The sequence below is a fragment of the Canis lupus genome, chromosome 32, assembly GCF_011100685.1.
Source record: "Canis lupus familiaris isolate Mischka breed German Shepherd chromosome 32, alternate assembly UU_Cfam_GSD_1.0, whole genome shotgun sequence".
NCBI classification, from domain to species: domain Eukaryota; kingdom Metazoa; phylum Chordata; class Mammalia; order Carnivora; family Canidae; genus Canis; species Canis lupus.
Genome location: NC_049253.1, coordinates 39273423 through 39300599, shown reverse-complemented (window position 1 = coordinate 39300599; position 27177 = coordinate 39273423). Strand labels below are relative to the sequence as shown.

The 27177-nt window shown below is 44.7% G+C and overlaps 1 protein-coding gene across 1 annotated transcript; it reads left to right on the top strand.

The window, feature by feature from the left end:
• Nucleotides 1–5545: 5545 nt before the first annotated feature.
• On the top strand, nucleotides 5546–27177 carry FAM47E (family with sequence similarity 47 member E). The gene is given in 8 exon segments (XM_038582463.1): nucleotides 5546–5590; nucleotides 6724–7060; nucleotides 7063–7157; nucleotides 9281–9423; nucleotides 12431–12536; nucleotides 15930–16130; nucleotides 22104–22259; nucleotides 27043–27177. Coding segments are annotated over 8 exon segments (1218 nt in total).

The window sequence follows — 27177 nt, the reverse complement described above, 5'->3', positions numbered from 1 at the left end:
AGTGCCATCCACGTTGAAGCAAATGGTGGGTATTTGTCATTTCTAATGGCTGAGGAATATTCCATTGTATACATAGACCACATCTTCTTTATCCATTCATCTTTCGATGGACACCGAGGCTCCTTCCACAGTGTGGCTATTGTGGACATTGCTGCTAGAAACATCGGGGTGCAGGTGTCCCGGCGTTTCATTGCATCTGTATCTTTGGGGTAAATCCCCAGGAGTGCAATTGCTGGGTCGTAGGGCAGGTCTATTTTTAACTCTTTGAGGAACCTCCACACAGTTTCCCAGAGTGGCTGCACCAGTTCACATTCCCACCAACAGTGCAGGAGGGTTCCCCTTTCTCCACATCCTCTCCAACATTTGTGGTTTCCTGCTTTGCTAATTTTCCCCATTCTCACTGGGGTGAGGTACTGTATGTTGCTACTGCTCAGCCGTTCTGGAGGGCTTCTTAATCGCCAGCACTGTTAAGTGCTTTACATTCATTATCTCATTGATCTGCCGGTAACCCTTATAAGGAGATACTATTATTTCCTCCACTTCAGACTAGAAAATCAATGGAACTAAAAAAAATTTTGAGTAATTGTGCCCGGGTGGTACCTAACTATTAAGTAGGTGAGTCAGGATTCCTCTCAGGCGGTGGGACTCCAGGGCTTTATACTGCACAGAAAAGGTAGCTGAACACATAAAGCAAGTGAAGATGCTGGAGCTAGTGTAACAGCAATTCAGCCAGCTTTAAGGATTAACTTGCTTCGAGTTTACGCATTCCTTGCTTGCTGACCCAAATCCTTAATCTGTAGCACAACTAGGCTGCTTTCCTTGGGATATCCGGAGCAGTGGCCTTGAGGAGTGAAAGAGCATACATACTTCCCCAGAAGATGAGGCCTTAGAAAACAGCCACCATAGGTGCCAGCAAGTCTGTTCAGGGTCATGGTGTCATAGGACTTACTGCCTGGGACCTGCTCCTCCTGCCCACAGCCTGTCTCCCTTTTCCCACGCCCTCCCCATTAAAAATCCTTCCGCTTCTCCTGGACGTGGACGATGGTCTCGGAGACGTCAGTCCGCCGTCCTCCCGGGCTGCTGGCTTCCTGAGTGAAGCACCTTTCTTTTCCTCTCATCGCTTGTGTCTCCCGCGTTGACTTTGCAGCTGCGGGCACCAAGCCTGAGTTAAGAACTGGTTCTGCCTCCTTGACTAGTACCAGTTAGAGCAACTTTACTAGTATCCAGGTATTTAACAGATTTTTCGAAGGGGAAGCTAGTTCATTCTCAGAGAGTTTGAAGGTGAGAAGACTCGTCTGTAAACGATTAGGAAGATCATCCCAGAGTAACAGAAACAGTTCAAAGAAATTTAACATTTGAGGACAGGAGAATGCTTTGCTGCTCTGTGCCTCTGGAGGCCACGCCTCGTCCTTAAGTCCGGGACATTCCCGAGGAGTAAGAGAACTTGGCAGAACGCACCCCGTCCTCCTGCAGTCCGTGTGCCCACCGGACCCGGGGCGGGGGGGCCTAGCTGGAGGCGGGGCCGGGGTTCCCGAGGCCCCCAAACACCTTCCATGCTGAGCCGCCTTCCCGCCACCCCAAGTCGGTCTATCCCTTCCCTTCCCTTCTCACTCTGTTGCTCTCCGCGGCCGCTTTCTTCCTTCCGTCGAGCAAACCCCTTCTGGGGGCGGTGAGCGAAGCAGGCGCGGCCCATCTGCGCGAGGTCTCGGCGGGAAGAAGACGCTCCCGGCGGCGGGGGGACGGCGGGGGGACGGCGGGGGACAGCGAGGGGCGCGGGGGACAGCGGGGAGCGCCGGGGGACAGCGAGGGGCGCGGGGGACAGCGAGGGGCGCGGGGGGACAGGGAGGGGCGCGGGGTGACAGCGAGGGGCGCGGGGGACAGCGAGGGGCGCGGGGTGACAGCGAGGGGCGCGGGGGTACAGCGAGGGGCGCGGGGGACAGCGAGGGGCGCGGGGGGACAGGGAGGGGCGCGGGGTGACAGCGAGGGGCGCGGGGTGACAGCGAGGGGCGCGGGGGTACAGCGAGGGGCGCGGGGGACAGCGAGGGGCGCGGGGGGGACAGCGAGGGGCGCGGGGTGACAGCGAGGGGCGCGGGGGGACAGGGAGGGGCGCGGGGGACAGCGAGGGGCGCGGGGGGACAGGGAGGGGCGCGGGGGACAGCGAGGGGCGCGGGGGACAGCGAGGGGCGCGGGGGACAGCGAGGGGCGCGGCGGGACAGCGGGGGCCCCGGGGGGACAGCGGGCGGCGCGGGGAGACAGCGGGGGACAGCGAGGGGCGCGGGGGGACGGCGGGGGACAGCGGGGGGCGCGGGGTCAGCGAGGGGCGCGGGGGACAGGGAGGGGCGCGGGGGACAGCGGGGGGCGCGGGGGACAGCGGGGGGCGCGGGGTCAGCGAGGGGCGCGGGGGACAGGGAGGGGCGCGGGGGACAGCGAGGGGCGCGGGGGACAGCGAGGGGCGCGGCGGGACAGCGGGGGCCCCGGGGGGACAGCGGGGGGCGCGGGGGACAGCGAGGGGCGCGGGGGGACAGCGGGGGCGGGTCCGCGGTCTCCTGCAGACCCGGGCGGCCGGAGGCCCCGCTGCCTTCCGTCCCCAAGGTCCCCGGCAGCCCAGCGATCTTCGTACCCGCGCTCCCCAGCGCTCGGCGCTCGGGTCCAGCCCCCCGGGGGTGCAGAGCGACGCAGCCCGCCCGCCGGGGAACGGTCCTCCGCACAGCGCGGCTCAGCCCGCCACCGGCTCTCGGGGGCCACCGGGCTGGTGACGGAGACCCCCGGGGCCTGCGACCGACTGCGGGGTGCGGGGGGCTCAGACCCCGGTCCCGGCCCCAGGGCAGGGCCCCGCCGCTTGGTCTCCGCAGCCTCCGGCACTACTTAGGAGGAGGCACTTGCGCTGTCTCGGAGGCGGCCCCACGCGGCGGCGGGTTCGGGGCTACCGGAGTCCGGGCTGGTGCCCGTTTGTCTAGAGACTTTACACAAGGTACTTGCTCCTTCTGGGCTCGGTTTGCTCAACTGTAAAATGGCAACAACAAATGAACCAGCTCTGTAGGACCGTCTGAGGATTAACTGACAGGGCGTGTAAAGGCGGTTACCGGCACACAGTATAGGGTATACATTTTAGCAGTCACCAACACTCTGGGAATCCTCCCCCCCCCCCCCCATTTTCAAAGTTTTTGTTTTGAAATCATTATAGATCACAAGAAGTTGCAAAAGTAGTACAGAGGCCCCTGTACCCTTCCTCAGCGGCTTCCAGCTCTCACAACTGTAGTCCAGGACCAAAGCAGGAAATGGGCGTTGGCAGGATGTGCTAGACGGCAGACTTTACCTGGATTTCACCACATTTTGCTTGCAGTTGTGTGTGTATGAAATTTTGTCATATGTATTCATCAAGATACAAAATAATTGCCTCACCACTAGGGAACTACTTCTTGCAACCCCTTTATCCACACTCCCTTCCCCACCCCAACCTTTGGCAACCATAACTGTTCATTTCCATAATTCTGTTCTTTGGGGATGTTAGATAAATAGAATAATAGAGTAGAAAATCTTTTGAGGGGCGGCCCGGGGGGCTCAACGGTATAGCGCTGCCTTCAGCCCAGTGCCTGATCCTGGAGACCAGGATCGAGTCCCTGCATGGAGCCTGCTCCTCCCTCTGCCTGTGTCTCTGCCCCTCTCTGTCTCTGCGTCTCTCATGAATAAATAAATAAAATCTTAAAAACAAAAAAACAAAAAAACAAAAAAAAAAACAAACCTTTGAGATGGGCTTTTTTTTTTCATTCAGCATTCAGCTCTTGAGATCTATCCAAGCTACCATATTGATAGTTTGTTCATTTTTTAAGAGATGTATTTATTTATTCATTTGAGCGAGAGACAGAGAGAGCGCGGGCACGCAGGAGGGGAGGGAGAGGGAAAAAGAGAAGCAGACGGCCCTAGGCCCTAGGCCCAGCTCAAGGCCAGGACCCCAAGAACATGACCTGAGCTGAAAGCAGATGCTTACCTGACTCAGCCGCCCAGGCGCCCCAGGAGTTTGTTCATTTTTATTGTCTGTATGGTGTACGTACCTCTGTTTGTTTATTCATTTTACCTATTGAGACACATTCAGGTGTTCTAGTTTATGGCTGTTGCTATCAATATTTGTGTACAGGTTTTTGCACAAACAAAAGTTTTCATTTCTTTAGGACAAATGATTAATACTCTTTCCCAATTCTTAAAGAGGGAGATAACCACCCATACACCATATGCTAATAACTGTGAAAATAGTAAATGTTTAGGGAAAAAATGTTTTCAGTTTTATTTCCTGGGGCAAGCAAGACTTTTCATAAGGTCAACAAAATGCAAAGGTAAGTTTATTAGCTACGAGAAGCAAAGCAGGGGCGCGGGACGCCCTCCTGCTATAGTGGTTGCCTGTTCATCTCTGAGAACTCAGTTTCTTCCTTTAGAAGGGAGGAGGAGGTGGACCAGATTTCCTCAGGTTCTGCTAGCTCTAACATCCTATGAGGCTTGAGCTAGCTGCCATGCTTTCCTCAATTTGAGTGGTATAAAGTCTATAAGCAAAAATCTCAAGTCATCAAGTTTGATTTCATGAAATGCATGGGTGTTTGAGTGAGTCGTCAATGCGTGGAAAATAAACCTTGTAAAGATATCTAATATTGTAGGAGGTTACTTGCTAGTGGGTCATGATGATGGGTCATCAAACCTTAAGGTTAAATGTAATTTCAGTTCCCACCACTTAGCTATTTAAGAGTGGTTTATTAATTTCAGAGAGCAGCTTTTTGTATCCTTTCATTTAGATCTTCACAGTAGAACTGGTTTAAGGCCAAGCACCTACATATGCACACACAGCAAGCGGTAAATTTCTGGGACTCACAAGAAAAGAATAGGGATTAAGCTGGAACCTCTTAAAAATGCTTTGTGCCTGTAAAGATGAGTGGAACAGGAGTAGATTTGGTGTAATGAGCCATTACAGATGAAAGGAGCCTAGGGGTGGAAGAGGCTTCAGGGAAAGACACCAATAATATCGAAATATCTGACTAAGGCAGTGATGTAGTAAGATAATGAGTGATCTGGGCAGCCCGGGGGGCTCAGTGGTTTGGCGCCGCCTTCAGCCCAGGGCGTGATCCTGGAGACCAGGGATGGAGCTCCACGTCGGGCTCCCTGAGTGGAGCCTGCTTCTCCCTCTGCCTGTGTCTCTGCCTCTCTTTCTGTGAATCTCATGAATAAATAAATAATTCTTAAAAAAAAAAAAAAAAGAAAGAAAGATAATGAGTGATCTGCCCTTGACCTGTTAGTACTTGGTCCCAAGTCATGGCTTAGGTAGGCAATGGCTGGATGTGTTAGATAATCGAGGAGCTGGCCTTATTTTCCTTCCATCAACTGCTTCCATCTCATATTTATGCCCTAACAACTCAGCGCAGACAGGGGTCAGGTGGGCAAGGAAAGTGGATGAAGCAGCCTGGGTAGAAGAAATCAGTAGGGAGGGGTGGAGTCTGTGACTAAGAGAGCATAGGACTGTCTGTAGGGGCAACCATTGTACCAACTGCTACTCCACAGAAAGATGGACCCCGTGTTCCCTGAGAGCCTGACTTTTGTTATAGATTATGTATGTGAACTTTTTTTTTTTTTTAATGTCAGAAACTCTAGTTTAGTGTTTAAACACTTTTCTCTGGAGTCACACTACGTGGATTAAAATCCCACCTCTAACACTTATTAGCTGTGGGATCTTTCACAAGGGTTTGTTTTGCTCTTAAATTTCTTTGTGCCTCAATTTCCTTATCTATAAGTGGGAAGAATGCCAGTACTTGGTACCTACTTCATTGGATTGTTACAGGATTAGGTAAGTTAATACCTGTAAAGCATTTAGAACATGCTTATTATAGAAAAAAGTCTTCGGTATGTGTTAGCTATTCTAATTCTTATGCAAACCGAAAAGGGACCACAGGACAGGTTTGTAGGCCCCATGCAGCCCCTGGACTGCCAGTCTGCAACCTTTGACCCTCTAAGTTTAGGGGCTTAACTCAGGCTCACAGAGTTAATAAATAATAAAATGTCAAGGTCATTCAGCTAGTAAGGGGCAAGTTGTCCCTGGGATCCAGGTTCTTCCCACTGCACTGTGATTCTTTTTTTTTTTTTTTAAAGATTTTATTTATTTATTCATAGAGATGCAAAGACACAGGCAGAGGGAGAAGCAGGCACCATGTAGAGAGCCTGACACGGGACTCGATCCAGGGTCTCCAGGATCACACCCTGGGCTGCTGCAGGCGGCGCTAAACCGCTGCCACCGGGGCTGCCCACTGTGATTCTTTAAAGGATAAGAAAAAGTCCCTGGAGGGGCAGCAGCTTGTGAGTGTCCTTCACAAGGAGAATGGATAGATGAACCGTGGTGGCAGCAGGTGGTAATAATGAATGAGATTTACACCTAGTGACATGGATGGGTCTTTCTAACGTGGTGCTTGGCATACCAGTAAGAAACAGAAGAGTACTTCTAGGTAAGTGGAGAACACATGCACGTAAAAGGATGATGCAGATATTATGAGGAGTGTACAGGCAAAGGGTACATTTTAAGTCTGCGAGAGTGGTTTTGCCTGTGCCAGGAAAGCCATGAGAACGGGATGTAGGATGAGAGCCTAAAGGAAATGGGAGAGGGACCTTGCACAGAGCAGAGATAAGGTGCGGGTGAGCAGGAGTCGAATTAGCTCTCCACGGAACCCCTCCCCCCGACCTCCCCTTCTCCAGAAAGGTGGAGGCCAGCCTCCGTACAGCCCCAGTCCCCCACCCCAAGCCCCACGATCCCTACAATCAGGCACGTTGCCCTCCAGGTACAAAGAGAATCTACCTCCCAAGTATTTCACAAAGCACAGGCCCGGGCCCGCGGGCCGCACCTGCCTGCACAGCCTGCGGGGGACATTCTCAAAGAAGGGGCTGGATGACTTTAGGAGACGCTGCCCACCACACAAGGGTCTGAACACTCAGGGTCCACGGGAGGCCTTTGTCCCCCAGATCCATCACACAACTCCCCTAAAGAAGAGGCAGCCGCAGCCGCCCCAGGAAGCAAGCGAGCTCTCGCCAGCCCCGGGGCACAGAGCAGGCTCCTTGCAGATGCCGAGGCCCAGCTGACCCCGCGCCCCGTGGCTCTCTGCCCGCAGCTGGGGGAAGACGGGCCTGCTGAGGCGACCTCCTGACCCGGGGTTGTGGGAGGGCCCTCCCTGGGGCCTGGAAAAGAACTTTCCTTAGATGTGTGGGAGCTCCTCTGAGGGGAGACAGACTTGTCTGGGGGAGGGGGTGACAAACGCCTGCCAGGGCGAGCTCTCAGGGGCTGGGGCAACCTTCCTTCTCCGCTTCTGGGAAGGACACCAGCAGCGAGGTACTTGCCACTTCCACGGAGCCGCGCAACTTCTGGAGGCCCAGTAAACCGGAAACCTTCGGCTTCTGTTCCCTCGACGTTCGACCGGCCTACTTTGCTCGGGACCTGCTGAGGCTAGAAACCAAAGGGCAGATTGTCCAGGGCTCCTGTTACTTTAGCCTGGTGTTGGGAGGTGTCCGTAGCCTTTAACTAATGGATGGGTAGCAGGCAGAGGGGCACCTGAGAGGTCATGGGGAAGAGTCCCCACTTTGTCAGGCTGGGTTTGGATGACAGCTCCGTTATGTCACAGTGTCCCGGGCTGCTTCAGACTCTGAGCTCCACAGTCCTTAGCGTATGTCTCTTGTTCTTTTTTCTCAGGATGGCTTCCACACCTTCGGGCATCAGGTCGGTCAGGGGGAGGGGGCGAAGCTTAGAGGGTCCATGCCAGCCGACTCTGTCTTTTAATTTGACAAGTAAGAACTTGTCCAGTAAACATCCCATTCATCTGACCACTTCTAGCTGCTAGGGAATCTAGAAAATTGAGTTTCTTGGTTGGGCATTGGGACAGAGAGCAAAATCTAGAATACAGTTCTGTCAGATTTAAGGAAAAAGGCGGAATGGATGTTGGGTGCCTGCTACCCCCACCTGTGTAATCTGTTCCCTAAGTCGGTCGGCGTGGCAATTGTTCAGAAAGGCAAACTTCCCCGCAAAGCCCTTTGATGGCCCTTTCTTACTCAGAGTAAAGTCCTCACCATGGTCTGAAAGGCCCAGCACCTCTGTCTACTCTCTGCCCCACCCCTGCTCTGCACCCCCTCCAACCTCACCACCTACCCCTCTGCTCTCACCCTGCTCCAGCCACCCTGACCTCCTGGCTACTCTGTGAACGTGAGTGAGCATGTCCAATTCAGATCTCTCTTCTGTGCCTGGGACAACTACCCCTACATGCCTGTCTGGCTCACTCCTTCGCTTCCTTCAGATCCTTGCTCCAATGTCTCATAAAACAACACTTTCCTTCTTCCCCACCCTCTATCCCTCATCATGATCTATTTTTCATCCTAGCTCTTGTTACCGCTGGGCCAGAATAAAATCTCCAATCTCTGTGTCTAAAGACACAGACTTTACCTGTGTCTTTCACTGTGTGTCCCTAATTAATACCTGGCATAGAGTCACTCAACAAATATTTGTGCATAATGAATGAATGAATAAATTATTAGTGGCAGAAAATCTGTAGAATTCTAATCAATTATTTTCCACTTGGGGCTTTCTCCAACTGCCTCCTGCAGGCCAGAGTTTCTAAGGCCATGACAAATAGATGATTTCCACATACCCTCAGATGGCACTTGGGATTGTGGTCCTTATTACCACGTTTCACCTGTCCAGCTGGGTGTGTTGTCTTCTTTCCAAGGCAGGATTTCTTCTTATGGTACTCTGATAGCCACCAGCTTCTCTAGATTTAAGTTCTACCAAGAAAAAGAACGCCTCTTTCTGTATGCTTCCAGCAAAATCCCATAGTCTAGTTCCCATGGGTAAAATTTGGGTTATGTGCCTGTTCCTAAACCAGTCGCTGTGGTCTCCATTGTTCTGACCTGCCTGTGGAGCAAGGAGAAGGTCCAAAGAAAAATCTAGACACTGTTTTTTATAGGAGGAAGAATGGGTACTGGGCAGTCAAAAGCTATAGAAACCTCTAGAGGCTCTTGGCTCAATGGGGCCGGAAGGGACTGGGGTGGGCCCCAGGGACAGAATTTTAGCACAACAGGCACATACTAGTGTCTAGATGGGGGACACTAACCCACAGCAGCCATCAGAGTATTTGCACCGAAACGGATGAATGGCACAGCCGGCCAGAAATGCAAAGCAAAGGGGCATGTTGGTCTGTTCTGTTTTAGAATCAAGGGCTCTTCTTTTTCAGCACATTTTTCTTTCCTCTAAGGCCGTTTTCTGTGTGTACAGCTCTTATCAAAGGTGCTGGAAGTGCTGGATCCTGACAAGAGACTGGAGGACACATGGGCTTATTGTCAGGGCTTCAGGAAAAGAACAAAGGAACCAGCAAAGCTTTTAAAAAAACGTTCTTCCCCGGTCTACCCGGGCTGTAAGTACTGTTCGTAACCCCTTGCCCTTTCCTGTCACCTGCCGAAACATTTGAGGAGTTTCAGGACTGATCTTAACTTCTCTCTGGTCTCTGGGACTCTTTCTTCTCTCCATTCCTCCTGTTTGTGGGACACTCTGGGACCACCCCTCTCTCCATGTCATCCATAACGTCAAGCATAATTGCTGCCATAAGCTTGGGCTTTTACACAATATAGGTTCTGCCTTTAACTGGAGGCAGTTTCCTTGGTCAACCCTGAAAAACATCTCTGGGGCAAGAAATTAAAAACAAATGGGCTATCTATTTAAAAGGAGAGATGATAATAGTATAAAGGAAGTGAATGAAACTAATAGCTTAATAAATTATCATCGCAAATGAATGTATAATTACCTAATGGCAAGTTTTTCTGTCACCATATTCTTGGCATATTCTTGTCAGTGGCTGCTATACAAAGTAACATGAATTTGGGCAGCCTGGGGGGCGCAGAGGTTTGGCGCTGCCTTCAGCCCTGGGGCCTGATCCTGTAGACCCAGGGTCCAGTCCCCTGTCAGGCTCCCTGCCTGGAGCCTGCTTCTCCCTCTGCCTGTGTCTCTGCCTCTCTCTCTCTCTCTGTCTCTCATGAATAAATAAATAAAATACTTAAGAAAAAAAAAGTAACACGAATTTGATGTCTTAAAACAACAGAAATTTATTATCTCACAGTTCTGGAGACCAGAAGCCCAAAATCCGTATTCCTGTGCTGAAATCAAAGTATCAGCAGGACCATGTTCCTTCCAGGAGCTCTAGGAAAGAATCTACTCCTTACTTCTTCGAGCTTCTGGTTGCTAGTGGCATTCCAGGGCTATGGCCACATCTTTCCAATCTTCAAGGTCAATGTCTTCACATCCCCTTCTCCTCTGTCAAATCTTCTGTCCCTCTCTTACAAGGACACTCGTGATGGCATTTAGGGCCCACCCAGATAATCCAAGGTAATCTCATCATCTCAAACTCCTTAAACTACTCATGTCTATAGAGATGATTTTTCCAAGCAAAGTAACACTTACAGGTTCCAAGGATTAGCCCCTGATATCTTTGGAGGCCATTATCAGCCTACCACAGCATGAGGTAACATCTCCCATCTTCTAAACAAGTTTCATTGAGTATATAGTCTCTCCTTTCCTTTAGAGCAAAACTCCTTGAAAGACATGTCCATACTTACGTACTCTTCTTTCTGTAACTCATCAGCACTCCAGTGGATTTGCCCTTGGTCAAGGTTGCCATTGACATCTAGGTTACCTAGTCCGTTCTCAATGATCATCACGCTTGATATTTGATATCTGCATGGTTTGATTGATTCCTTCTTTTGGGTCTCTGCTCAGCTATCAGTTTGGTGGTGAGGCCTTCCCTATAGAAATAAAAAGCCCCCTGTCAATACTCTCCATCCCTCCTGCCCTGTTTTATTTTTCTTTTTATCGCTTGTAATGACTTGGCATACGTTTACCTCTTTCCTAGCTGTCTCTCCTTACTCAAATCTTAAGTTCTGTTGGGACAGGGACTAAACTTTATTTACAGTTGAGTTTTAGTGTCTAGAACTGTGCTTGGTACTTAGTTGGTATTTAATAAGTGCTTGTTGAATGTATGGATGGATAAATTAATACTTGGGTGCTATGAAAAAAAGGTACAAAATGCTGGGAAGGAAGTGTGGGTTCTGGGGACAGCCTGTGAATACCTCCCTAAGGAAGGGACATGTATATTGGAACATAAGGGAGATGAGGAAATGCAGAAGGCATTGCAGTCAGATGGTACAACATGGGCAAAGGCCCTGTGGTTGAAGAGAGCATGATGAATTCATGAACCTGAGAGAAGGCCATAATGGCTGGAGCTCAGAGAGTGAGGGAGGGTGGTAATTCCAGAAGAATCTGAAGATACAGGCAAGGATCAGGCCATGAAGAGTCTTGGAAATTGAGTTAAGACGTAGGTCTTTAATGGAAGAGTAATAATCTTTTAAACACAAAAAATTGTACCTGAACGTACCAAGCAGCACTATGCCTAAGAGCCCAGATGTCCATCAACTGATGATAGATAAAATGTGGTCTCTTCAGACAATGTGTTCTTAGCCATAAAGAGAAATAAACCACTGTTACATGCTAATAGCATGGTCAAACCTTGAGATGTTAGCCAGACACAAAATACAATGTATTATAAGGTTGCATTCAGATAAAATGTTTAGAACAGGCAAATCCATAGAGACAGAACTAGTTTTCAGGAGCAGAGAGAATGGGGGAAATGAAGAGTGATTGTCAGTGGTTATGGAGCTTCTTTTTTGGGGTGATGCAGATGTTCCAGAATTAGATAATGGTAGAGGTTGCATAACTTTTTAACTATATGGAAACTACTGAATTGCATGTTTTGAAATGGTTAATATTATAGTATGTGAATTATATCTTAATTTTAAAAAGAAGCTATTGAGAGGTTTAGTTGAGGATGAAGGGTGGCTGCTATGACCAGATTTATGTTTTGGAAAGACTATTTTAGCTGCAGTGCTGCAAATGGATTAGGGTTTTGGGAGTTGAGGCCCTAGGAGAAGATCAGTGAAGAGCATTTGCAATAGTCCAGAGAAGGGGACAGAATTAAAACCTACCAGATTTACTAATGGGCTGGGTTTTAGGACAAAAGACAGAGGGAAATCAAGGACATCTCTTGCTTGTCAAGATTGTCTATATCTGGAGCAGACTCCAAGTGCAGTAATTTGGCACTTATTTTAATAAATGCAACCCATAATTTCAAAAAAAATCAACTTAAACTGGTAAGGTGCTATATATATTTTAATTATTATAACTATTCATGATATTGCCTTTATGATATAGATAAGGAAAATGTGATCTTTGGAAAATTAGCATATACCTTGTATGAGCTTGTGAGAGACTGTTAGAAATGCTTGCATTACTATACTTTTTCCTTAAGATAGTGTTGGAAATCTACTTTGATTCCTGGTGGCTCATACTGTGATTCTTTGATGATCTCATTATCCTTAGTCCCAAGAAGACTTCAGTGGCACATCCAGGTCAATGGCTTAATGAAGAAAAGAAGCCAAGTGAAACAGATTTGTTCCATGAAGATGGTCCTCTTCTTCATGAAAATGTGCACAAAGGAGTTAGGGACTTCTGCAACTGGGCTACTGCTTTTGTAAGTTAGTAGTAATACTAATCACCTCCTTTTTAAAAAATTTAAATTCAATTAATTAACATATAGTGTATTATTAGTGTCAAAGGTAGACTTCAGTGGTTCATCAGTCTTCTGTAACACCCAGTGCTCATTACATTATGTGCCCTTCTTTTTCTTTTTTCCTATCATGTGCCCTTCTTAATGTCGATCATCCTGTTACCCTATCCCCCCAACACCTCTCCCCTCCAGCAACCTCAAGTTTGTTTCCTTTGTTATTGTTATTTTTTAGTTTGTTTCCTTTGATTAAGAGTCTTTTATGCTTTGTCTCCCTCTCTGATTTCATCTTGTTTTATTTTTCCTTTCCTTCCTCTATGCTCCTCTGTTTTGTTTCTTAAATTCCACATATGAGTGAAATTGTATGATAATTGTCTTTCTCTGGTTGACTTATTTTGCTTAGCATAATACCCTCTAGTTCTACCCCATCATTGCAAATGGCAAGATTTCATTTTTGACGGCTAAGTAGTATTCCATACAACCTACTTTTTAAAGTCAAGCTCTGAGTTGCTATTATTAAAAAACAATGTTAAAAAAAAATAAAAAACAATGTTAGTATACAATTTAAGTCAAATAATCAGAGTCATAAAGGAATTGTGACTCTTCTACTATTTATAATAGAAATATTTCCTAGATGATGTTTCTGGAAAGTTTGCAAGCTTGCAGCCTATTTGAATGTTTATTGTTTATATGTCACATTGCTCTTGTTTCTTTCTATCTTTTTAGTGGCTCTTTTTCTTTGCCAGCCTTATTGAGATATAAGTGACATATAACACTGTGTAAGTTCAAGGTGTACAGTGTGATAGTTTGATACATATATATGTATATTTCAAAATGATTGCCACAGTAAGGGTAGTTAACACATCCATCACCTCACATAATTACCTTTTTGGAGTGTGGTGAGAACATTTAAGATCTACTTTCTTGGGATCCCTGGGTGGCGCAGCGGTTTGGCGCCTGCCTTTGGCCCAGGGCGCGATCCTGGAGACCCGGGATCAAGTCCCACGTCGGGCTCCCGGTGCATGGAGCCTGCTTCTCCCTCTGCCTGTGTCTCTGCCTCATTCTCTCTCTCTCTCTGTGACTATCACAAATAAATAAAAATCTTTAAAAAATTAAAAAAAAAAGATCTACTTTCTTAGCAACTTTCAAGTACAATTACAATTTTATTAACTATAGTCACCATGCTGTACATTAGATTCCCAGAACTTATTTATTTTATAACTGAAAGTTTATATATTTTGGCCAATCACTACTCATTTCCCTCACCTTGTTGTTTCACATTTTTGTTTTCCATTTCAGTGTTCTTTTTTCTGTGTCCTTCACAATTTCAACATATTTTTCTCAGTTAATTTATCTGTAAGTACTTGGACAGCTATGCTTTTTTTTTTTAAAAGATTTTATTTATTTATTCATTAGAATACACAGAGAGGAGAGAGAGAAGCAGAGACACAGGCAGAGGGAGAAGCAGGCTCCATGCAGGGAGCCGGACGTGAGACTGGATCCCGGGTCCCCAGGATCACACCCTGGGCTGAAGGCAGCGCTAAACCGCTGAGCCACTGGGGCTGCCCCTGGACAGCTATGCTTAACCACAACCTTCACAAATGATATTTCTGGCATGAATGGACTTTTGACTTAGTTCTTAAAGCCTTTCCTTGCCTTCCTTCCAAGAATCCATTTAAATACCTATTTGTGTTCTCAAGTCCCTGTAGATGGGTTCCTTAGGTTTTTCCCGGATTTAAGATCTAGGATTTGTAATCTTCTTCACCTATATTTTGAGAACATTAGTCAGTTTAGACAATGTATTTTTGGGACTATTTCCTTGAAAAGTGACTGAAATATAATTCAGACTGGATTAAGGGAGGTAAAGGAACCATCCAGACATCCTAGGAGCTTCAGGTATAGCTAGATCTAGGCACTAAAATGCTTTTAGGTGTTCCTTCTGTCTCTTGGCTGCTCCCCTCTATCTGAATCCATTTATCTGACTCCAGTTTCAGGTGTGCAACATAGTGATTTGCCAATTCTATACATTATGCTGTTCACCACAAGTGTAGTTATCATCTATCACCATATAATGCTATTACAATATCATTGATTAAATTCCTGTGGTCCACCTTTTATCTCTATGACTTATTCATTCCATAACTAGAAGCATTTACCTCCCAATTGCCTTCACCTATTTTGCCTATTCCTCCACCTACCTCCCTTCTGATAACTACCAATTTGTTCTCGGTATTTATGAGTCTGTTTCTGTTTTCTTTTTTTTTTTAATATTTATTTATTTACTTATGATAGACATAGGGAGAGAGAGGCAGAGACACAGGAGGAGGGAGAAGCAGGCTCCATGCCAGGAGCCCGGTGCGGGACTTGATCCCGGGACCCCAGGATCGCGCCCTGGGCCAAAGGCAGGCGCCAAACCACTGAGCCACCCAGGGATCCCGTGTTTCTGTTTTCTTTTCTTTTTTTTTTAATTTTATTTATTTATTCATGAGAGAGAGAGAGAGAGAGAGGCAGAGACACAGGCAAAGGGAGAAGCAGGCTCCAGGGAGGGAGCCTGACGTGGGACTCGATCCCGGGTCTCCAGGATCATGCCCTGGGCTGAAGACGGCGCTAAACCACTGAGCCCACTCGGGCTGCCCCTGTTTCTGTTTTCTTGTTTGTTTGTTCATTTGTTTTGTTTTTTAGATTTGACATATAGTTGAAGTCATACGGTATTTGTCTTTCTCTGTTGTACTTCATTTAGGACAATACCCTTTGGATCCATCCATGTTATCACAAATCATAAGATCCCATTCTCCTTTATGGCTGAGTAATATTCCGGTGTGTGTGTGTGTGTGTGTGTACCATGACATCTTCTTTATGCACTCAGAAGTCTGCTTAAGATTAAACAGACTGGGGCAGCCCCAGTGGCTCAGCAGTTTAACACCGCCTTCAGTCCAGGGCATGATCTTGGAGACCCGGGATCAGGTCCCGCATCGGGCTCCCTGAGTGGAGCCTGCTTCTCCCTCTGCCTCTCTCTCTCTGTCTCTCATGAATAAATAAATAAAATCTTAAAAAAAAAAAAAAAAGATTAAACAGACTGAATTTTTCTCAGCCTGTTAATTCTCTCAAGGACTCACTGCTTCTATCTGGTCCTAAGTTGTCCCTTAATGCACTGACAAAGTCCTCCAGAACCCCAATACTTCTTGTCTCCAATGAATGCCGACTGAGCATTTCCTGCCTGTCCTCTAAACTACCTCTTCTCTAGCCATAGTCACATGCCTCCTTTAGATTAAAGAAGGATTTGTCCTTGATTCATGCAATGTGATATTCTTCCAGGGAAGTTCAAACATCGATGAAGAGTTCATTCTGAAACAGTTTGACATCGACTATCAGAGTAAACCAAGCCATGATGTGCTCCACACGAGGAGACTCAACCAGGTTCCTCTGGAGCTAAAGAAGAGAGTGGGGCTAAAGAAGCTGCAGAAGCCACAGTTTTTCCAGAAACTAGACTATGAGCAGAAACACCAGAAACCACAGGTAATTGCCAAACAGGAGAAGACTGAATATCAAAGAAAATTAGGTTGGATTAAAATTTTAAATGTTCTTGGGGGATCCCTGGGTGGCTCAGCAGTTTAGTGCCTGCCTTTAGCCCAGGGCGCGATCCTGGAGTCCCGGGATCGAGTCCTGTGTGGGGCTCCCAGCATGGAGCCTGCTTCTCCCTCTGCCTGTGTCTCTGCCTCTCTCTGTCTCTCTATCATGAATAAATAAATAAAAAATCTTTTTAAAAAAATCTTAACTGTTCTTGAATTCTGGTACTTCAGGGAGGGCACTGGCCTTTTTCAGTAGAGTTCTTGAAGGATTTTTTTGGTGTTTAATAAATATTTGTTAAATCAATGAATATTTAGTATAGGTAATAAAACTAGCTATACAAACAAGCCATGCCATTCAGCATTATTGTCGATATCTGAATAGTCTTTGTTATCTCTGTGTTTATATGTTGAAATTCTCTCTTTATGTGTTTTATATGTTGAAATTCTAAAAGTTGATGGAAATATATATGAAAGTTTATTATTCCAAGAGTTAAATGCTGCAATTAGTAATCATGAAGGTTGTCTATTCTTTGTCCAAAGAATTCTTGAATTTTGGGAGCAGTCTTATTGACCACGCACCGTCATTCTTGACCACATGCTTGCCCGATTACTAACAAATTGTTGAGTTTTTCAATACCACTTGCCCATGAAGATAGAACAAGGAAACAGAGGAGAAAAAACATACTGTGTTCCAAAGGGAAGAAGTATGGACTCTTAAGTGTTTTTCTACTTTTCTACACAAATATGTATACACACACAGATCAAATTGTATAGGTCCAACAACAGATTTTTTTAAAAATGATTTTATTTTATTTATTTATTTGAGAGAGAGAGAGAGGAAGAGTGAGCAGGAGGGAGAGGGAGAGAGAATTTGAAGCAGACTCTAAGCTGAGTGCAGAGCCTGACGCAGGGCTTGATCCTGACACCCTGAGATCATGACCTGAGCCAAAACCAAGAGTCAGAAGCTCAACCAACTGAACCACCTAAGTGCCTCAAGTCCAACAAGAGATTTAAGTACCTAAGTGGTGGTCAGGAGTGGGATTGGGGGTGGAGAAGTTCCTTTCTCTGAGAGTGAAAAACAATATATTATCTCTAACTACCCTCTGTCTTTTACATGTGATCTTTGATACTGTATTTCTCACATTTAAACATATTAATTAACTTTTTCCTTTATAATTGAATACAATGGACTGACCTGTTGTTACATATGTGATGTTTTCCACCCTTGGCTTTGTTGCATAAGGTTTATGAAAACTATGCGTTCTGGCACTCATATAAGCATTTACATTTTTCCATTTGCTCCCCATGTTTCTAAAGGGTAAAATGCAAAGTGATGCTGGACAGGCAAATTATGTCATCACACCCAAGGCCTGAACCACAGCTTGTCCTGAATCTGGGCTGAATCAAATTGCTCAATTCCTTGTATGTACAAATTGTTGCACAACTACTACTTTATAAGCCATGGTGGTTATTGCCAAAATTGAACTTTTGACTGGCAGACAGAGGGTCATTATGTGAAAGTTCAAATACATTTCCATATGGTGTCATTTTCGTCTGCCTGGAGACCATCTTTTAACCCTGTGTCTAGTGTAGATCTGCTGGTGATTAATTCCTTTAGCTTCTGTATGTCTAAAAATATCCTCATTCTGCCTTCATTTCCAAAGATATTTTTGTGGGTATAGATTTCTTGGTTCACAGTTTTTTGTTTGTTTTTAGTACTTAAAAGATGGTGTTCTGTTGCCTTCTTAGTTGTGTTGTTTCTGATGAGAAATCGTAAACCTTCCTTGTCTTTGTTGTTCTGGATGTGTGTCTTCCCTTGGCTCCTTCTTTTTTTTTTAATTTTTATTTATTTATGATAGTCACAGAGAGAGAGAGAGAGAGAGAGAGGCAGAGACACAGGCAGAGGGAGAAGCAGGCTCCATGCACCGGGAGCCCGATGTGGGATTCGATCCCGGGTCTCCAGGATCGCGCCCTGGGCCAAAGGCAGGCGCCAAACCGCTGCGCCACCCAGGGATCCCACCTTGGCTCCTTTAAAGATGTTCTCTTTGTCACTGATCGTGAATGTAATTATTATATACACCTTGTGCCTGGGGTCTGCTGAGCCTCTTTGATCCATGAGTTTCTAGTTTTCATCAAATTTGGAAACATTTTGACCATTATTTCTTCAAAAAAAATTTTTTTACCTTTCACTCTTCCTGCTCCAAGGATTCCAATTACAGGTAATTAGGCTTCATGGACTTGTCTCATTGCTCACTGGGGCTCTGTTTGGTATTTGAATCTTTTTTCTCTCTGTGGTGTCCTTGTATATTCTAATCTGCTCTTTCTAACAATGTCTAATCAGCCACTGATCCCATCTAGTCTATTTTTCCATCTCATACTATTGTAATTTTCAATTCAAAACGTTTGACTTGAATTTTTAAGAAAATATTTCTACATCTCTCCTTAATCTTGAACATATGAAATATAGTTATAATAACTATTTTTGATGTTCATGTCTTCTAGTCTAACATCTGCACCAGTTCTGTGTGAGTTTCCATTAACTTATTTATCTCTTCTTCATGGATCATGTTTTCTTGCCTCTCTTCATGCTCCGTAATTTTTTTAGTAGATACCAGACACCGTGGATCTTACCTTATCCGGGCAGGGGACTTTTGTATTCCTGTAAACTTGAGTTTTGTTCTGGGATGTAGTTAAAGTTACTTGGAAAAGTTTGAACCTTCTGGGTCTTGGCTCTAAAGATGTGTTAGGAAGGACTGAAGTAATGTTCAGTCTATGGTTCATTCTCTAATACTGAGGCAAGACTCTTCAGTTTATTCTACCCAGTGCCCTGTGAATCTTCAGGTTTCTCAGAAGGGAACAAGCACTGTCCCTGGCCCTGTGTGCATGCTGGGCCCTGTTTCTTCTAATCCTTTTGGGTTTCCTCCCATACAAGTGCTGAGGGACACCATCTGCAGACCTCTGGAGTTCCCTTGCTGTGCAGTTCTCTCCTTTCTCTTACTCTTTGTTGCCAACTAGAACCACCTTTGTTTGCTCTCACAATGCTGTCTCCTCAACTCAGAGAGTCTGCTGGTCTCCTCCTGAGAGTGTCCCTGTGCTGTGGCTTGGAAAGTATCACAAGACAGTGAGCTGGAGCGGGAGCTTGGGTGGCTCAGTGGGTTGAGTGTCTGCCTTCGGCTGAGGACATGATCTCAGGGTCCTGGGACCCTCCCCTTCCCTCATACTCATTCTCTCTCTCTCTCTGTCTCAAATAAATAAATAAAGTCTTTTTAAAAAAAGAGGACAGTGACCTGGGGCAATTGTGGGGCTTATCTTGTTTGTTTTTTGTCTCTCAGGGGATTACTGTACTTGTTATTTGATGGCCAGTGTCTTATAAGCCATTATATATCATATATTTATATTTATACTGATTTCTACTTTTTTGGCTGCTACATGTGGGAGGGTAAATCTGGTCTCAATTTCAGAAATGGAAATTCCCATCTAGGGGATCCCTGGGTGGCGCAGTGGTTTGGCGCCTGCCTTTGGCCCAGGGCATGATCCTGGAGACCCGGGATCGAGTCCCGCATCGGGCTCCCGGTGCATGGAGCCTGCTTCTCCCTCTGCTTATGTCTCTGCCTCTCTCTCTCTCTCTGTGTGACTATCATAAATTTTTTAAAAATGGAAATTCCCATCTTTATTTTTTCCCCACATACTCTTAGGCCTCTGCTCCATTGCTCTTCGGTCTTCCTTAAAACTCTGAGCTTTTCCACTACCATACCTTTGTTCACAATATTTTCTCTGCCTGAAGTGCCCCTTTCCCATGTCTACCTTCTTACATCTTCCTTTAGACCCCGGTCATAAGCCAGTTTTTTCAAGGAGATTTTTTTCAGGTCCCTTGGTTGACATTAATTTATTCTTACTTCTGATCTCTCACTGCAGTCCGTGCCCCTCTTTGCCCTGTATATTCATTCATCCATCCATCCGTCTATGCAATCCTTCAACAAACATTTCCCATAATTTACTGCCATGTGCCAAAAGGTGCTGGGAACAAATGAAGCAGAGACAAAGGCCTGTTTCCTGCACTTAAGGAGCTTACAGCCTAGTTGGGTCAACAGGTAAACGATTAACTGTAATAAAATGATGTCCTGGTTCATAAATAGAGACATAGGAAGAAATAATCAATTCCACCAAGCACAAGGTGAGGGTGGCTCCAATCAAGGTCTCACAGAAGAAATGATGTTTGCAGTGTCTTGAAAGCTTACTAGTCACCCAACAACATAACAGATTTCAGAACTTAGATCCGTAGTGTAACAATAGTATAGATTTTTGTCCCCTCTTTTTTTTCCCCCCTTCTCTTTCCTTCCAGCCTTCCTTTTATTCATTGATTCTTAGTTGAGGGTGATTTTGCCCTGCTTTCTACCCCACACACTGGGGATATTTGGCCATGTCTGAAGATGACATTTTGGGTCGTCACAACTTGGGGGAGGCACTGCTGTTGGCAACTAGTAGGCAAAGGCCAGGGATACTGCTAAACATCCTACAATGCATAGGACAGCACCCTCCCTGACCCCCCAACAAAGGATTATCCAGCCCAAAGTGTCAATAATGCCAAGTGAAGCAACTCAGTTTTGATTCAGCAAATATTATTGAGCATCTATTATATCTGAAATATATTATTCTAGATGTCAGGGAGTTGTATCTGGGAACAATCTCTGAAGCTTATATTTCAGAGGATGAAAGGGGCAGAATCTTTGTGGTGTCATACCTTTGCCTCTCTCAAGAATTAGACCCCCACATGTGATAAGACAGTGTGTGGGTGTTACATCCACACTACCAGGCTATGACCCAGCAGATCTCTTTACATCCTTCATGCACTACTGAGGAATGGAAGAAGGAAAGGAATGACATCTATTCTTTTCTTTCTCTCTTCCAATTAGAGGCACGAGATTGGTGTTGGATAACATATTTGTTGTTATTGCTATTGCTGGATAGCATTTTGATCAAAAGTAGTATAGCAATTACCAGGCTGAACACGGTGCTGGGCCGATAGTAAGTTTATAACTCATTAATTTGGTTGGCTGAGTATTGTTTTTTGTTTTAAAAATTTATTTATTTTAGAGAAGATGACTGAGACTGTGTGGGAGCTAGGGGAGGGGCAGAGGAAGAGGAAGAAGAGGGTGAGCGGTGAGTGGTGAGCCTGACATGAGTCTTGACCACAGGACCCTGAGATCATGACCTGAGCTGAAATCAAGAGCAGGTCGCTTAACTGACTGAGCCACTCAGGTGCCCTGGTGGACAGAGTATTGTGTTTAAGGTCATTACCCTTCAGTTAAATGTGATTTTTATATGATTTCTAGCTGCTTTACATAACTTTCTCCTTTGATCTTTCCTACAACCCTATGGAGTGGATACTCTTTTCTCCATTTTACAGATGAAGAATTAAGTAATTTTCCCATGGACTCCTAGATACTAAGTAAGGGAGGTTGGATTTAAACCCAGGTTTGTCTAAGTCCAAAGGCCATACTTAACTATCACTTTATTTTCTCATTCGTGAACTTTTCAGGGTACCTTTGTAAATCGAAGCATACTAAAACCTCATGAAATACTTTGACAAGATTAATCATAAGCTAAAAATAAATGCTACTGGGCAGCCCGGTGGCTCAGCGGTTTAGTGCCGCCTTCAGCCTGGGGTGTGGTCCTGGAGACCCAGGATCGAGTCCCACATCGGGCTTCCTGCAGGGAGCCTGCTTCTCCCTCTGCCTGTGTCTCTGCCTCTCTCTCTCTCTCTCTCTCTGTCTCTCATGAATAAATAAATAAAATATTTTTTAAAAAATAAAAAAATACAAATAAATGCTACTGCTTTAATAAGCTAAATCTTAGATTTATTGAAATGACAAACATAAAAAGAAACTAATGAAATTGGGAATTATGTTATTTTCTGTAGAATCCTCATAATGCAAAGTGTGTGAAGATGAGGTATGGAGCATGGTATCTGGACACCAAGTTATGGAAAAAGCAAAGAGCAGATGAACCTTTGCTTGACCCCAAGGTCTCATGTAAAGCTCAAGATGAGAATTTTAAAAGGGAGCTACAGGAACAGGTATGTGTATATGCATCATGACATTTGATCATCTGATCTAAAAAATATCACAGTACAACTGCTACCTCATATTAAAGCCAGAGTCTCTGGGTGAAACAGAGGCTCCAGAAAGTCTTACAGCTTGCATATTGACCCCAGCTATGAGAAAGCTAAGCCATTATATGGGGTTACACATACACACATTGGAAATGTAATAAGTAAGACTTGAAATCTCCTAGCTTACGGTAGACACAATGTCTCTAAAGAAGGAACAACCACTCATCGTATTCCTAGCATTCTTAGAATAATCAATCCTATGGATAGATTGGCTGTTCAAAGGGTGGTGTGACCCGGTAGGACCCCTTCAGTACTCAGAATGAATATAGCATCATGGGTTCTCTTTGAGGAACTAAATGTGAATCTTGTTTTTTGCTAGCAATGGATGAATGTTAAAGAATTCAAAATTGCATTTGGGAAACTTCTTATGCAATTCAGCAGAGTTGTAGGATCTGTTTGAGAGAAAAAGGACAAAGGTTAAGAACGGTCAATTGATATCACAAAGCAACAAACACATGTAACAAGGATGTGCTCTAATTTTATGGCAAATAAACTCTGCGCCTGTCCAACTCTTGGGAACAGATACCTAACAGAAAGAATATACTCGTAGTCCTGGAAATTTAGAAATAATGATGCAACACTTGAACAGAACCCTGATAAGAATATTTGTGAACCTCTTCTCTTTTACAATAGGTCCAAAACTTCTCCCAGGTAATGATGTGAAAACACTCCAAAAAAAAGTAAAATGCTATACATATTTGCCTATCCATTCATTCAGTAATCATTCATTGAGTGCCCCCTTTAGATTGGAAAGCTGAGACAGAAAGGATGGTCATTTTTATATTTTCTAGTAGTAGGATATGAAATTCTTATTTTTAGATGTAAGCATGATACAAATTTATAAGCATGAGATGCTTATATAAGTCTATAAATAATGTAAATAAAGTTCAGTAGAATTTATTGAGGTATGGTTTTGGAGCAAAATATCTAAGTTTATGTGAATTTAATACATTCCAGTTGCACTTAAAAATAATAAAACGAATGAATGAATAATTTTCAATGAATTAAATATTGTAAATCAAAAAATAGTTGTAAAACTTATTTTTTTTGTAAAACTTATTCTTTTAAGATGGCTAAAAGTTCTCTTTTTAGAAATATATTCTTAAAGACTAATTCTTTTTTTTATTTTTTTTTTTTATTTATGATAGTCACAGAGAGAGAGAGAGAGGCAGAGACACAGGCAGAGGGAGAAGCAGGCTCCATGCACCGGGAGCCCGATGTGGGATTCGATCCCGGGTCTCCAGGATTGCGCCCTAGGCCAAAGGCAGGCGCCAAACCGCTGCACCACCCAGGGATCCCCTTAAAGACTAATTCTTAAAGGCTTAAGGAATTTCACAAAAATATTCCATTTTTTTGAAGAATGTTTGCCAAAATGGTGACAGTCAACTCATGAAAAAGAAGTAATGTTTAAATTTTGCAAATATGGGTATGTGTTGCAGTAAAAGATTGTTTATCCAACAGCTTAGACAGGAAGGAGTCAAAACAATGAGAAATTGTTCCATAGTGATTTTTATAAATCACAGTCTTGTAATTCCTAAAGATTGAATTACCCTGTGCATTTTGGTTGGTGCCACTTGACTATGGCATCCCAATTCATAAGACACAGGAGTGATGGGATGCTGATAAGGGGCAGTCAGTATGGTGATATGGTTGTCTTGCTGGTGGCATGAGTTTTGTCTGTTCTTGATGGAGTTCATTTGGAAGGTGAAATCCTGTTAAAGCACTGAATTAAAATGACATAAACTTATCTATCCAAATTTAAAATTCAAGTAAATGAAAGGTAAAACCCAAAGGATATATAAATACCCCAAAGATGTTGGGACTAGATCAAATCTTTTCTGATTGTCATGCCCTTTGAAGTCAAAATCTATTAAAGGACAACATTGAACCCAATAAATGTAAAGGTGTAATTAGCTTAGTTCAATGACTCACGAATTGGGCACCATCCTGTCTGACAAATAGAAATGTGCTCCAAGAAGTTGTATAAAAAGAAAGACTTTTATAGGCAGAAATGGAGTGGGCCAAAGAAATTATTGCAAAAGAGAAGATTGTTCCAGACAAGGTCACCTTTCTTAGGGGGAAGGGCAGGGATCTTATGCAGAGTACCTCACCAGTGCTCATCAGGGAATTCCAGACTGACTGGTTTAAAATCCCATTAGTGAGAGGCCGAAACTACAATTAGATTAGGTATTAAATCTTTGTTGGGCTTAACAGAAGTGACTCCATTTTGGATCTGTTATTTCTTTTTAACAAATAGCCCTACCTCCCCTTCATGAAACTGTCAGCTGAACTGGAAAGTGTGATCAAAATTTAAGGCATCGGTGCCCTCTCAGCTAGTGCTTTGTAGTTTTAAAAGCTTTTGTTGATCCTGGGTTTTTGTTTTGTTTCGTTTTGTTGATGAATCTCTATGGTGTTCACAGGTCACGACGTTAGGTTCACAATTTCTTACCCTGTCCTTCTCTTCATTTCTTTTTTGATGTTCCAGTCTTAGGGAGATCTTTTGCTTGGTGATAAGCAGCTACAAACATGCATTTCAAGCTTTTGAAAGAATGGAACACATCAGAGAGACTATTATGATAACATAAGCAGCATAATTTCCAATGTTTGGAATGCACTTTGGAGCCATGGTCCCCGAGACCAAACCAATCAAAGAATGACTCAGTGGTGAGAGTCACCTTTTAAGCCAAGTGGCTTGCTCAGTGATGTTATGTAACTGAGTTTCAGCTTCCCCAGAAGTGTTAATCTAGGTGCAGCATGTGGTGTTGGCCGCAGCACAGGCGCTTCTTTCCTCAGCTAAAAGATAATCCTGTTATCAAAAACAACTTTGGCCAGAAAGTCTAAGGATTTTGCGGGGCAGCTAGTGTCTTAGCAATGCAATCTGCAATGTCTCCAAGAATTAAGAAGTTTCTGATCATAGTCTCATTTGTGTTTACTCCTACACTAGGGGTCAGCCAGGTTTCTAGTGCATATGAGAAGAGAATCGCCTAGCCTGAAATAAAAAGTCATCCTAAGTGCCTGACAAAGATAGGTCCTACTGGTGAGATCTCTCCATGAGTGGGGGCAGATCTGATCTTGATAGTCACAGGAATGTGGGGGTGCAAATGTACAAAGGTTCACGTAAGTAAATGTGTCTACTTGGATACATACTTCTAAGCAGAAGTCAACTATAGTTTGTGGTGACATTGGAAATATAAGAGAAATTGGCCACGGGGAAGGCCAGGGGGCCTCTTGCATCATGACGAATCCAGTAATCTGAAAGTTAGCCTCCCTTAGCAGTGGACTGGGAGATGCAGAGAATGGAATTATCTTTCCTGGTCAATGTTAAAGAAAAGAAAGAGAAGAAGAAGGTTGGTCAAAGTGTAAAGTGTTAATCAGTGTCTTGGGAAGAAGCAGTCTACTTTGGTGCCAGATGCTTTCCTTCCTCATCAATGTGATTTGGAAGTCTCCAGCATCTGTACAGGACCAGATGTCAAGTGGAGCCTCCTTTAGGTGTGGGATGTGTACCCAAGGCTCTGTGCCCTTTAGTTTTATAGATGGTATCAGTGGTCAAGAGTACTTGGTAGGATCCCTTCTACTGTGGCTCAGGGGCTATCTACTTCTGATGATGCTTTTGGAATATCACCAGGCTCTAGACTGTGACCTTGAATTGGGCTCAGGGAAATCTTCTTTACTCTGTTGATGATATGCTTGAGCATCAGACAGTGAAGAGTTACAGTAGCTGGTGATACTAGCATGAGACAACAAGGGATCAGCAGAAGATTGTATAAGACATTGGTCTGCCAGTGACTATCTCCTATGGAGTGAGTTTATGTTTCCCAAAGAGGGTGCTACAAATGGTCAGGAAGACCAAAAGCAATACCTTAAGCCAGGTGAGTTCAGTGATTTCAGTAAGGTTAGAAACTAAGATTCCATTAGTTCTCTCAACCTTGCCTGATGATTCCAGATGATAAAGACAATGGTAATTCCAAGAAGTTTGTAAGGTTTTCATTAAGCCTCATATGATTTGCCAAGTAAGACGGGTGCCTTGGTGACTGGAGATTGTGGAAGGTATACCCAAGTGGGAAACACATTCTCTGGCAGTTTCTTTGCCATTGTGAGGGCATCAGCCTTACAAGTAGTAACAAGAACATATTGACAACCCATACTAAGTGGCAATTGAATGAGGTCCAGCTGCAGATGTTCAAAGGGTCCAGAGGGAGGGCAGCCTGGGTGGCTCAGTGGTTTAGCGCTGCCTTCGGCCCAGGGCATGATCCTGGAGATCCGAGATCGAGTCCCGTGCCAGGCTCCCTGCATGGAGCCTGCTTCTCCCTCGGCCTGTGTCTCTGCCTCTCTCTCTCTCTCCATCTCTCATGAATAAATAAATAAAATCTTAAAAACAAACAAACAAAAAAACCCAAAGGGTCCAGAGGGAGGAGGTCTGAGGCCTTTGGAGACAAAAATAATTTCTCTGGGATTATGAACCTGGCAGGTCAGACATGGCTGCAGACTATTTGCAGTTTTATAGAAGTCTCTTCATAAATGTCAATTCATAATTTGAGTTCATCTTAAATACCCTGTAATGGGTTCAGTGATACAAAAACCAGTAAGTGGGCTTTGTCAGGGAGTCAGAAAGAACCAAGCAGCTGTCTCGGGTTTCCCATAGCCCCAACTGTTCACTTCATTTATAGCCCTTGTTTACCTATCTTAGTTTCTGATTCAGGAGCAGATTGTTGCCATGTTACAAGGATGTCAGGATGGGCAGAATGGATTTGCAGAAGCAGAATGGATTTCATCCACATGTGCCACCGTGTTTATAGTTTTATTTGCTGCTGCCTTTGCATGA